Source organism: Panthera leo, chromosome C1, assembly GCF_018350215.1.
Source record: "Panthera leo isolate Ple1 chromosome C1, P.leo_Ple1_pat1.1, whole genome shotgun sequence".
NCBI classification, from domain to species: Eukaryota; Metazoa; Chordata; class Mammalia; order Carnivora; family Felidae; genus Panthera; species Panthera leo.
Genome location: NC_056686.1, coordinates 77,487,892 through 77,500,896, shown reverse-complemented (window position 1 = coordinate 77,500,896; position 13,005 = coordinate 77,487,892). Strand labels below are relative to the sequence as shown.

General features: G+C 36.7%; 1 protein-coding gene and 1 pseudogene across 4 annotated transcripts in view; one reads left to right on the top strand and one right to left on the bottom strand.

Annotated features, from left to right (window-relative positions):
* BRDT (bromodomain testis associated) overlaps positions 1-13,005 on the bottom strand; it is a 79,528-nt gene that overhangs the window by 21,416 nt on the left and 45,107 nt on the right. For all 4 annotated transcript variants that reach the window (XM_042952798.1, XM_042952799.1, XM_042952800.1 and 1 more), the window contains 3 exons: positions 12,585-12,643; positions 10,045-10,216; positions 2,665-2,765 (listed from right to left, as the gene is read on the bottom strand). In XM_042952798.1, coding sequence (XP_042808732.1) covers positions 2,665-2,765; positions 10,045-10,216; positions 12,585-12,643 — 332 coding nt within the window. The remainder of the gene's footprint in view (positions 1-2,664; positions 2,766-10,044; positions 10,217-12,584; positions 12,644-13,005) is intronic.
* Positions 4,790-5,094, top strand: LOC122227809 (annotated as a pseudogene).

Sequence of the window (13,005 nt, the reverse complement as noted above, 5' to 3'; positions counted from 1 at the left end):
GAACAAGACAGGCATGTCCACTCTCACCACTGTTATTCAACACAGTATTGGAAGTCCTAGCCTCAGCAATAAAAGTCATCCAAATAGCAAAGAGGAATAAAGCAATAAAAGAATAAAAGGCATCCAAATCAGCAAGGAGGGAGTCAAACTTTCACTCTTCGCAGACGACATGATACTCTATACGGAAAACCCAAACGATTCCACCAAAAAACTGCTAGAAATGATCCATGAATTCAGGAAAGTTGCAGGATATAAAATCAATGCACAGAAATCAATTGCATTTCCATACAGCAATAATGAAGCAACAAAAAGAGAAGTCAAGGAATCTATCTCATTTACAACTGCACCAAAAACCATAAAATATCTAGGAATAAACCTAACCAAAGAGGTGAGAAGTCTATACACTGAAAACTATAGAAAGCTTATGAAAGAAATTAAGACACACAAAAAAGGAAAAATATTCCATGCTCATGGATTGGAAGGACAAATATTGTTAAAATGATGCTACTACCCAAAGCAATCTACACATTCAATGCAGCCCCTATCAAAATAACACCAGCATTGTTTACAGAGCTGGAACAAACAATCCTAAAATTTGTATGGAACCAGAAAAGGCCCCGAATAGCCAAAGCAATCCTGAAAAAGAAAGCCAAAGCTGGAGGCATCACAATCCTGGACTTCAAGATGTATTACAAAGCTGTAATCATCAAGACAATATGATACTGGCACAAATAAGAAAAAAAATAATAGAGATTACAGAGATGGTAGGAGACCTCCACTATAATAAATCTGCTGAATGCAAGAGAATTAAGAACAGAGATGAGTTAGTCTTGGTAACGAAACATCTTTTCCTGAGGCAGAAGAGAAAAACGGCAAAGCTAGGGCTTCCAAGTAAAAAGACAAGAGTCTGAGTGTTTGTTGAAATTCTTTTGGTCTTAGTCCCAGCTCTTATTTGGGCAGGATGCTTGAACCATCTGGGTTGCAGTTTATTCACATAGACTAATTCTCAAAGAGCTCTTCTAGCACCAAAATTCCATAGCCTCTCTTTTCAATAGGAGGTAATACTACTGACAGTGAGGGAGCAATGGTAGGAAATGTCAAGAATGGAAAGTCTGTTGTGGGAGAACAAGCCCCAGAATCCCATTCTTCCTTTAGCTTTCATGTCAACATTTTAGTTCCTGCTACATGCTAGACATTGGAAATAATCAGAGTGGTCTTATGTCACTTTCACCTATGGCACAAACTTCAACTGTATGACATATACTAGATGTTTTGCTGCTTATTTTTGCCCTTTTGGAAATTTTCTTATTGTTTTTAAACTTTATTTTGGCTCAATCAAAATTATAAACAGGGTTGTTAAATTAGAAACATAAAGATTACAGTAAGCCAAATATTTAAGAAATTTTGGAGCACTGGGGCACCTGGGTGGCTCAATCAGTTAAATGTCTGCCTTTGGCTTAGGTTATGATCTCATGGTTTGTGGGTTTGGGCCCTACATTGGGCTCTGTGCACTCTCAGCACAGAGCCTGCTTCAGATCCTCTGCGTCCCTCTCTCTCTGCCCCTCTCCTGCTCTCGCTCTCGAAAATAAAATTTTTAAAGTAAATAAACTCTGCAGCACTATTCTTTCCATCGTAAAGGGGATAGGTGACACTTCTGTTATTAAAACAAAAACCAGGGGGCACCTGGGTGGCTCAGTTGGTAAAGCATCTGACTTTCGCTCAGGTCATGATCTCATGGCTCATGAGTTCGAGCCCCATGTCAGGCTCTGCACTGACAGCTCAGAGCGTGGAGCCTGCTTTGGATTCTGTGTCTCCCTCTCTGCCCTTCCCCTGCTTACTCTCTCTCAAAAATAAATAAACGTTAAAAAAATTGAAAAATTAAATAAAACAAAAACCAGTAAAATAAAAAAATTAATGTTGGATTATCAGAAGACACTTTTTTTAAATGGTTCTTATCAATAACAAGACACCCAAATTAAACATAATCTTTGATGATAGTAATTATTAGCACATTATCAAAGAGAATTAAAGATACTAAGAAAACACAAGGACCAAATCAGTGTGTTCCTTATGGTAAAATCATATTCCTAAGTGTGCTGAAACAAAGAAATAATAAGACTTGTCCTCTGACGTATTTGCAAGGAAAAATAAAGGAAAGAAAGGGAGAGAGGGAGGGAGGGAGGGAAAGAAGGAAAAGACAAGGTATATAAACACCTCCTTTACAGTAAGTTTCTGAGAATGACTCAAATGCCTAGAATAGTAGCTGAGCTATTTAATGTATCCCAAACATCTATAATATTTGTCGAAAGGATGATCAATGTGTGGTTTGAGATTAAGTACACAAAAAGACTCCATTAGGAAATCCCCCACCACAAATTCTAAAAGACAGCTTTATGACATGCTTTAAAATCTGGATAGCTGGCAAATGCAGCATTATAAAACTTAAACACAAGCATGGGAACTGATGATATAGGATGGGGGGCGGTGCTGCTCACAAGTAAATTTTTTAAATTTTATTAGATAGGTAAAAATTTTTTTTATTAAATAGGCTTAGAGATCCAAAATCTCATTCAAGTTAAGGCTTAAAACACCTCTTGTGCCACTTCTATATTCAATTTTAAATCCCTTCAAATTTGTTAGGAAAAAAAGTAACATCACTCTTACCTTCTGCACAGGTACTGGACCTTCAGATTCTAACACCGTTGTGTCATTATCACCAGACTGATGCATCATAGTTAGGCCATTCAAATGTTGTTCACAATCACCTAGATGCACACATTTTTAGAATAGTATAATCAAGATATTTCATCTTGTTTGTCCATAATTTGACTTCTTCTCCCCCCCAACCCAGGTCAGAAACTACGAAAACAAAAGGATTAATTTGTTTATGCTGTTTAACTTTGGAATATTCTTAGTTGAGGAATTGTTCTACTGAAAAATAAACATTTTTTTGCTTGGAACTTATGTCCTCTTGTTTTGTCTTCATAAAGGATAGCTGACACAGTGGCCACCCACCAAAATCTGTTTTTTCTGTCCCCATGGTATAGCAGTCCCCCAGTGTGCAGAATGACCTCTGCTCCAAAGATGGGTTTTCATTAGGCCAAATCAATCATGGTAATCCTACCCCAACACAAGTGAGTCATTTAGTAAAGAGCAGGCCTACACCAATGCAGGGATCCTAGGGAAAGATACTTCTTGGTGGTCAAATTGAAAACAAAGAAAACACAAAGAATGGAAGAACTAAGACACTAAATACCTAGACTAGCTAGTGAGAAGATAACATGTACGAAATGCAAGAGGTTGGCTTGACTCTGAGGTAAAAAGAACAAACTATGCAATTGTATTAGCTGTTAAACTTGCATACAAATGTTTCACTTATCACCAGTAAAGATAACTACAGAAAAATACCTTAAGCTTTGGTCAAACCATGCCTAGACTGACCTACCTTTGGACCAGTGGTTGTATATAACTAACAAAATTACTTACATCATTCATGTCATCTCGAACTGAGTTTTCTGGCATATGCAACCATGAATATCCTAATGCAGAAACTTAGTTGAGTCATTTCTCTTTCACTTCTCCCTAGTTCTTTACTATGGGCCCTAACAAGTAGCAAAAGGTCAGAAGAGACAAATGACAACTAAGTTACTATCTCTGTTAACTGATTCCAAGGTCACAAAATCCTGGCCACTTACATACTATAATGTAGGAACTTACATTTAACCTTCTACCATCTGTCAATCCCTTGACTGATTCTCTGGCCAAATCCTACTAGTTGAGGTTGAGGCTTGAAAAAGAGAGGAATGTTAAGAGGTGGGAGTGATCATGGAAGGGTGAGAAAAAACTGTTAAACTAGAGGCATGAATGAAAGAACAAAGTTTAAATTTGTATGTCCCTACATGGCCTAACATACCTATGTTTTCTCAGTTCAACAAGGAAGGGAAAAACAGGGAGTATAGCTTTAAGTACATAACTACATCCCTTCTGTGCTTGAGGCCACATATTATTTAAGATGTAGAAAGAGTATGCATGTCAAGAGAATTAAATGCTAAATGACTCAGTTTGCTGAAATAGGTGGTGGCAGTGCTGTTATTAAGAATGAAAGAGGAGCTGGGAATGCAAGCTGGTGCAGCCACTCTGGAAAACATTATGGAGGTACCTCAAAAAACTAAAAATAGAACTACCCTATGACCCAGCAATTGCACTACTAGGTATTTATCCAAGGGATACAGGTGTGCTCTTTCAAAGGGACACATGCACCCCCATGTTTACAGCAGCACTATCAACAATAGCCAAAGTATGAAAAGAGCCCAAATGTCCATTGATGGATGAATAGATAAAGAAAATGTGGTATATATATACAATGGAGTATTACTTGGCAATCAAAAAGAATGAAATCTTGCCATTTGCAGCTACGTGGATGGAGCTGGAGGGTATTATGCTAAGTGAAATTAGTCAGAGAAAGACAAACATCATATGACTTCACTCATATGAGGACCTTAAGAGACAAAACTGATGGACATAATGGAAGGGAAACAAAAATAATATAAAAACAGGGAGGGGGACAAAGCAAGAGACTCATAAATATGGAGAACAAACTGAGGGTTACTGGAGGGGTTGTGGGAGGGGGGATGGGCTAAATGGGTAAGGGGCACTAAGGAATCTACTCCTGAAATCACTGTTGCACTATATGCTAACTAACTTGGATGTAAATTTAAAAAAAAAAGAATGAAAAAGGAGCAGTGCTGCCACTGCCTGGTCACAGGCTCCATGCCTGCTTCACATAGACATGGCAAAAATATCCAGCCCTACTGAGACTGAGCAGTGCATTGAGCTTCTGATTGCTGTTTCCCACAAGTATGCTGGAAAGGAGGCTAACAACTGCACCTCTCCAAGAAAGAGTTCCCAGCCTTCATGAATACAGAAGTGGAAGTCTTCCTAAAGAACTGGAAGGACCCTGGTGTCCTAGACTGTATGATGAAAAAACTAGACCTCAACTGTGATGGACAGCTAGATTTCCAAGAATTTCTGCATCTTTCTGGTGGAATGGCCATATCTTGCCATGGCTACTTTATTAGGTCTACCCATTTCTAGAAGCAAATGTGAGGTGCTCTTGGGCCTGGCCTCCAGACCACACTCTCTCCTTCAAAAGAGACTCTCAATCATTATCCCCTCCTCACATCCTACATGTACCCTGAGCCCAGAGCATCCACTGCCCCATGTAGGCTAGCTCTATTGGTAGTTAATAAAGTAATAGTGTTTTTTATTTCTCATAATTTATTTTTATCTTTTTAAGTTTATTTATTTTTGAGGTGGGGGAGGGGTAGAGAGAGAGGGAGACAGAGAATCCCAAGCAGGCTCTGCACTATCAGCATGGAGCCTGATGTGGGGCTTGAACTCACAAACCAGGAGACCATGACCTGAACCGAAACCAAAAGTTGGACACTTAACCCACAGAGCCACCCAGGCGCACCAGTCATAGTGTTTTTTAAAGCAAAAAATTAAAAAATTAAAGAGGAAAGATTAAAATCGGGAAATTCAGTTTTGGCATGCTGTGCTTGACATACCTATGAGATGCTGAAGGAAAGATGGTCAGCAGAGGTGTATAAACATGCATGGGGCCTCGATGCTTGATTTGTAAAAATGAGACCAGAAGTAACAGACACCAAGATCACTTAGGCACAATGTATAGATCACTGCCTTTCAACCTTTTACATGTTATAATAAGTAGAAAATGATCAATGTATGGAAAATCTGGGTAAATGGGAAGGCTGCTCCAAGCCTATTGCTATGAAAGTGGAGAGGATCACTAGCTCAGTAAACCTAGGCTTTGGAACATGGCTGGAAAGCCCTGAAGTAAAAAGATATTAAGGGCTTAAGGCAGATACAGAGATATCTGTAAGGAATATTCTGAGAGATGGGACGATCAAGAAAATAGTATCACAGAAGCCTAGGAAGTATGTTAAGGTCCAACTTTCCGAAAAAGATTTTTATGGGGATTACCCTCTAGTACCCAAAACACTACAGAACTCATCTTTCCTAAGACTTATGTTCTGCAACCCAGACCAGTATCTAGCCCATATTCTCTGAGTCACTGAAGCTTATATTCCTTTGTTCTTAAAACCTAGCATATATTCATCTTTTGAAGACCTGCTTGTTTGACCCTTATAATTTTTTAGCCTTTCCCGTTTCCTTCTTTCCATCACTTTGTTTTTTTTTTCTGCTACTGCAAAAACACAATTGCTATTTTCTTTCTGTTCCCTATGGCCCATTCCTCCAACTGGCCTACATAATATTGGCATATTAATTACTTTGAAGCACACCCTTTGCTCGAAAAAAAAAAAAAAAAAACAAACAAAAAACCTTCACTGGCTCCCCAATGACTATACCATTACCATTAAGTCCAAAGTCTCTAGATATCAAGGTTCTTTATGATCTGAACTGGTCTACCTTCCCAAATTCATTTCCCCATATTCCTATTCATCCAACCAAAGGTTTAATCACATCCAATTATTGATTGCCTAAATACCTTCATTCATGTTGTTTTCTCCATCCAAAATGCCTTTCAGTCCTAGATATACATAGATAAGTCTTACTTCTTCCTCCAATATCCAGCTCAAATGATAACTTAATCTGTAAAATACACATCTGCCAAAGAGATCAGGTAATTTTGCCTTCCTCACCTCCTTAAATTTCATTTTGATTCTTTTAGGGAACATTATTTTTATTTCGCATACCCAATTGTTTATTTCTCCTACTTGATGGCTAACTCTTTGATTAAGCTTTTCATTTGCCATGTTAATTCACAATGATATGACAGCGTAAGTATTTTTTTTAATTCTTAATACAACTGAGTGAAGATTTTTATAAGCTGGGAAATGGATAAGTAATAAGAATAAGACTAATAATCCTTTATAACTAAGAGCTTCAACTTATTTTAAGGGGAAAAAAAAAGAGGCTTCTTCTAGTTCATATGGAGATGATGGCAGTAATTTTGGGAAAAGCTGACAACACTTGATTCAATTTCTTAAAGCTTTTCTGTACTAACATTTTTCAAGGTTTTTTTTGTTAAGAAAACTTAAGTGAAAAAAATCTTTATTGTTTAAAAGACTTAACCAAAAATTTATTTCCATCGAGATTAAACTCCAGAAAAGTAAACTTCTATATATATTTTAGCTTGTATACATTTGTAGTTTCCCTTGGGCATAGTGCCACCTACAGTTAGCAAATGCAAACCACTGGGTTCTGAAAAACCTGGTTAGTGCAACAGAATAGCATCTGTGGCATCATACAAAATTCCTTTTACACACTATGTTACTCACAATCACATATAAGCCCAAATTGAAGTAAAATACAATAAACTTACCCCAACTGAAGACTTAGATATTGAAAGCCTGACTTTTCACAGATAGGGTGTTTTCTCAAAATAGGAACAAAAGACCATCATGAATGCATTCTTTTGGTTTTCCATTGTCTATTTCTTCTTCAGGGCTATCCCTATCAATTGTTCTACAAAAGTGCTATAATGAAAACAGCAACCTTTCCCTACTGTGGCTCTTTCTGATCAACCTTCAAACATGCTCAAATCTGATTCAAAAACTCAAACATAACAAAACAACTTCTCCCAGTCTGAGAAAACAAACAAAAAACAAAACACCAAAACCCCAAAAAACAAAACAAACAAAACTCCCACCTATTTTCCTGTTAAAGTTACAGCTATCCTCTCCAACAAACTTCTTGAAAGACTGGCTACATTCAGATTACTTCTCAATTTACAAAAATCTGGCTTCTACCTCAATCACAATGGCCACTAAAAAACCTTTTGCGAAAGTAAAAAATCTCAACTGCCAACTTTAAGCCTCACTCCTCATCTTACTTTAATGCACTGTAGTATACTCTTGTGGCGCTTTTGTACTCTGGTGATTTGATAACATCGTCTTTTAACTAATTTTTTAAAATTTTTACTGAGGAAGTTTTGTTTCCTAGAATTTCGTCCTTAACCTTCCTCTTCTCGCTTTGTACATTTTCCTGGATGTTTTCATCCATTCTTACAGCTTCAAGTAGCTTCTATACGCTGGTGATTCATAAATTATAGTTCTTGCTATATCCTATTAGTTCTAGAAACCTACTTCTAGTCATATATTTCTAATCAGATACTCTAGTACCTCAAATATGCCCAAAGTGAGCACTGCCTCTTATTTTCAATCTAACTATTGGATGATACCTTGGTGAGACATTCATTCTAACAAAGCCTATGCGCTGTGCCACAAAAATATTCTTCTAATTTATCCACATCTTTCCATGCTTACTGCCTCAGTTATGGTCCTCGTATAATTTCTCTCCTAGACTACATAGCACTCAGCTTCCTTACTTGGTTCCACCTACATCAGAGCATCTTCATCTTAAAATCTGTCTGTCCCCTAAACAGTTAAGCAGCAATCAGTTCCGATTATAAAATCTGATTTTGTTAGGCTACTATTTAAAGCTACTTGTTGTTGAGGGACGCCTGGGTGGCTCAGTCGATTAGGTGACTGACTTTGGCTCAGGTCATGATCTCGCGGTTCGTGGGTTTGAGCCCTGCGTTGGGCTCTGTGCTGACAGCTAGAGCCTGAAGCCTGCTTAAGTGTCTGTGTCTCCCTCTCTCTGCCCCTCCCCTGCTTGTGCTTTGTCTCTCAAAAATGAATAAACGTTAAAAAAAAACAAAGCTAGGGGCGCCTGGGTGGCTCAGTCGGTTAAGCGTCCGACTACAGCTCAGGTCACGATCTCGCAGTCTGTGAGTTCGAGCCCCGCGTCAGGCTCTGGGCTGATGGCTCAGAGCCTGGAGCCTGTTTCAGATTCTGTGTCTCCCTCTCTCTCTGCCCCTCCCCTGTTCATGCTCTGTCTCTCTCTGTCCCAAAAATAAATAAACGTTAAAAAAAACAAACAAAAAACAAAAAACAAAGCTACTTGTTGTGTGCAAAATAAAAGACCCAAATGCAACACTTGCATTCAAGATAATTCATGACCTAGAATTAACACATCTTCAGTTATGCTCCTGCATACTTTGAAAACCTTTTTCCACAAAAGGATGGATATAAATATTTTATAGTTTGGATCTTTGTTTTTTTTTTTTCTTTAATTCCTGGGATGCCTTCCAGTGTTGCTTTAGGTATTTTCTATTTTGATCTCCATTCCCTTCTCCACACTGAAGAGCTATAACTTGAGTTACATACAAAATGAAATACTCAAACACAGAACAGAGAGCTTTCACTGGAAGCACTAAAGGAGGATCAAAACTTCTCTCTTCCTCCTAATCTGTACTGTAGTAAAACAATTTAGAAATTTCTTCTGCTTTGGAGAAACCCCTGCCCTTGGAAGGCCAAATAGAAACTGGTGGGCAGCCTACTAGAGGGAAGGCGACATGGATGAGGAATATTCACACCTGACTCTAGACTAGACCTGAATACTATCTCAAGGTTCAGGTACTCCTTAAGCTGGGCTCATCAGTATCGGAGAATTATTGTTTGTGGCATACACGGCAGGAGAATCAGGACGAGACAGGCAATAACTCCACTTCTGACAAGACTAACAGACAAGATATTTGTAGTCAAATGAATGTAACAATATAAAAATTTAGCCAGGTTTGGAAGATGATTTTGGTAAATGGGAACTACCACTAGGCAAGTATTTTTGTCCTAAGTTTCCTTAGCTGTAAACTACTTCTCATGTATAAAATTTATTTCTCTACCTATAAAACCTCTATCTTTTCCTTATTCCATCCTACCTTTCCAACTCAAATAGGAATCATGGAAATTAGAGCTACATTTCCCAAATCTGCTCAGAACTCAGTAGTATGGGCTCTGGCAGTGAAAGGTTTTAGTATTTGACCCACAAGCCAATGTATATAATCTATATGAAAGTAAATTGCATGTGAACTGTACATATAATTTTCTTATTCAAATGTAATGAATACCTTTAAAAATAAAGCAGATAATTTCTAACTATGTGCTTCAGTGATTATTTCTAACCTGAAATTTAGTAGTTATTAACTAGTTAATTTCTTACCTGAGGGAGGCAGAATTTGTAAAGACGAAATGTTTTGCACACTGTGTAAATGTTCTAATTCTTGATGATTAAATGCTAACTGATGGTGATCTGGTGGTATTTCACATGAATATGAAGTCTGACAAAAAAGGGTAGTTTTTGCAGAGGCTTCATCTTGTACAGAAGACTGTATCTGTTAAGACAAAGATAAAGACAATTGTCTTTCAGAGTTTTAACCACACAAGAAGTTTAACTAAAAAAGTAGAAACAGAGAGGAAAAGAATATAATTTAAAACTACCTTCAACTATGATATAATTATTTAAGTCATACAAACTTATAGGGTATAATTATCCCATTCTTACAGATGAGAAAAATAAGGTGTGGAAAGATTAAAAGACTTGGCCATCCTATAGTTTTAGGTAGAGTTAGTCAAAGCCTATAATCTTAGTTAATAATACATACAAACTTACATATGTTATTAAATAGTGCTGCTTATTTCCAAATGCTTTCCTGTAAGCTTTTATACCAAATCTAGAGACTAATCTGCTTTCTTTTACCCCCTTTACCTTACTGAATTATAGGCATAATGGGAAGGGTGGGTAAAAATCACATGATAGTTGACCTGTAAGACTATCAACAAAATTCTGATTTAGTAAGTAACAACTGTATTATATAGCTAACATTTATTAAATGCTTACAATGTGTGAGGCACCAGGCTAAACCCTTTATATAAAGCTCTTCAATTCTCACAATAATCTCATGAGTTCAATATAACTATTATCCCCGTTTATAGTTTACAATAGGACTCAGATATAATAAAAGCAACTTTCCTAGAATCTCACAATTATTTAGTCACAAGCTAAGTTATAGTACCAAAGCCCAGGTACCTTATCTACTAAGCTTTGAGTTGTAGATAGTACAGAGATCAGTAAGACAGTCTTTCTCCATCTAATAAAGGGGTTAGAGTGAGTAAATAAGGCAAGTGTATGAATACCTATGCTAGCTTGAATAAAACTAATGCCATAGAAATGTTCCAACAATAATATAGACCCAAGCTGCAAAGTTAAAGTCAAATGCTGAGGTTTAAATCAATAAAAAATCACTTTCTGAAACACACAAATATATGCATTTACTCATATTTCTAAAAAAATTCCCTCTTTTATTATCAACGGGCATTTTGTTCCTCAGTGAGTGACACTGAAAAAATTCTGGCCACAAACAGATCATTAAGAGAGCATTCTAGAGGCACCTGGGTGGCTCAGTCAGTTGAGCATCCAACTTCGGCCCAGGTCATGATCTCAGTCTGTGAGTTCGAGCCTCACATCAGGCTCTGTGCTGACAGCTCAGAGCCTGGAGCCTGCTTCCGATTCTGTGTCTCCCTCTCTCTCTGCTGCCTCCTTTCCTCCCTCCCTCCCTCATAAACATTAAAATAAAAAGACAGCATTTTATATGCTATGTATTGAGGATGCTTTCAAAGTTCATTGATATAATTTTGATTCCACTAAAATCTATGGCAACAGACAATCTGTACCTTTGAGAACTCATTCTTGTCTACCAAATTAATTACCACTTCATCTGGGTGTCCAAAGCCCTCTTTATTATGTCCCCCAAGCCAACTAATCCCTGACAAATACCCTCTGCTGCCATTTTTCCCTGAACACAACTTCTGTGCTTCTTTGCCTCTCTTCACACTACTACCTCTGTTTAGAAAAAGTAAGTCCCTAATCTGTGTCAATGTACTAACCATTTCTTTCCCTTCCCTGTAGTTTAAAAGCCATTTTAAGCATTTTCTCCTTCAGATAGTATATATATTCCTTCTACATTTTCTCAGTTATGAAAATAGATGATCGCACTAATCATGCAACCTCTTAACAGGATGATTATATATATCTCTTATATAATATATATAAGATAAGATATAATTATAATAGAGAGCTCCCTCAACACACGTATTTATGTTGTACATCTGTAACCTAGTTAGATGATGTTAATTTATAATTTAATAAAGGTATATACCTGTAATTCTATATTCAGGAAGGTATAGAGGATTAAAGCTTTAATGAGAATTACAACTTGAATTAGTTTAGTAAGAGATAAAATTACTTCTATCCTTGTCAAAGCATGTCAACTACTAATGATAGATGTGCTAAAATTAGTAGCCGGTAATTATAAGCTTTATCTTTAGAAACCCTGCCTACCATTTTCCTACTCCCTTTAGAAATCCCACCTTACTGTGTGCACCCTACATCCTACTGTGTGCACATAGGGAAAGCAAGGCCTTTCTTCTGTATTTACTCTCAAGACTAACTCAAAACTTCTATCATTTGTTCTTCTAATATGATTTATAGAACAGTTATATCTTATTAGAAAAATGTAGCCAAATACTTCCTGTATTCAATTTTAAGAAGAAATCTTTGAGTATTTAGTTGACAAACTGAAAATGTGACAGCTCTTCGTTATAAACAAAATCAAAACAAATTTTAAAGAAGCTACTACTATACCAGTTGAGTTATAACATACATTTTTAAATTCTAAGGTAAAAAAGGAGGAATTAACTTACCTTTACTTGTTCTTTAGGAGAATCATTCTGTTTTGCTTCAGTAAATTTAGGAAACATTTCTGCAAATGTATATAAATAAATATTTCAATATTTGTTAGCTTAAAACCTTACGATTTAAATTATAAATTGTTTTCATATTAAAAATAGAACGGCCATCTCAGGAAAATGTCTTTAATACCAACCTCTTAAATCAAGAAATTCTTATAGTTACCAGGTTTTTGCCCTTTGAATCAGTCAAAATTCTAAAGAGATACTTGCGTTTTAAAGGGGATATTTTCTTTTCCACATAATTGAATAAATATCCACTCACAAATTTCAATTTGGATCATTTAGGCAAAAAAGAACAGCATAGTAAAGAGCTTGAATAAGCGACAGTTTAAACAGGAACAAGTTACAACACAGATAAGGTTTTAAACAAGTA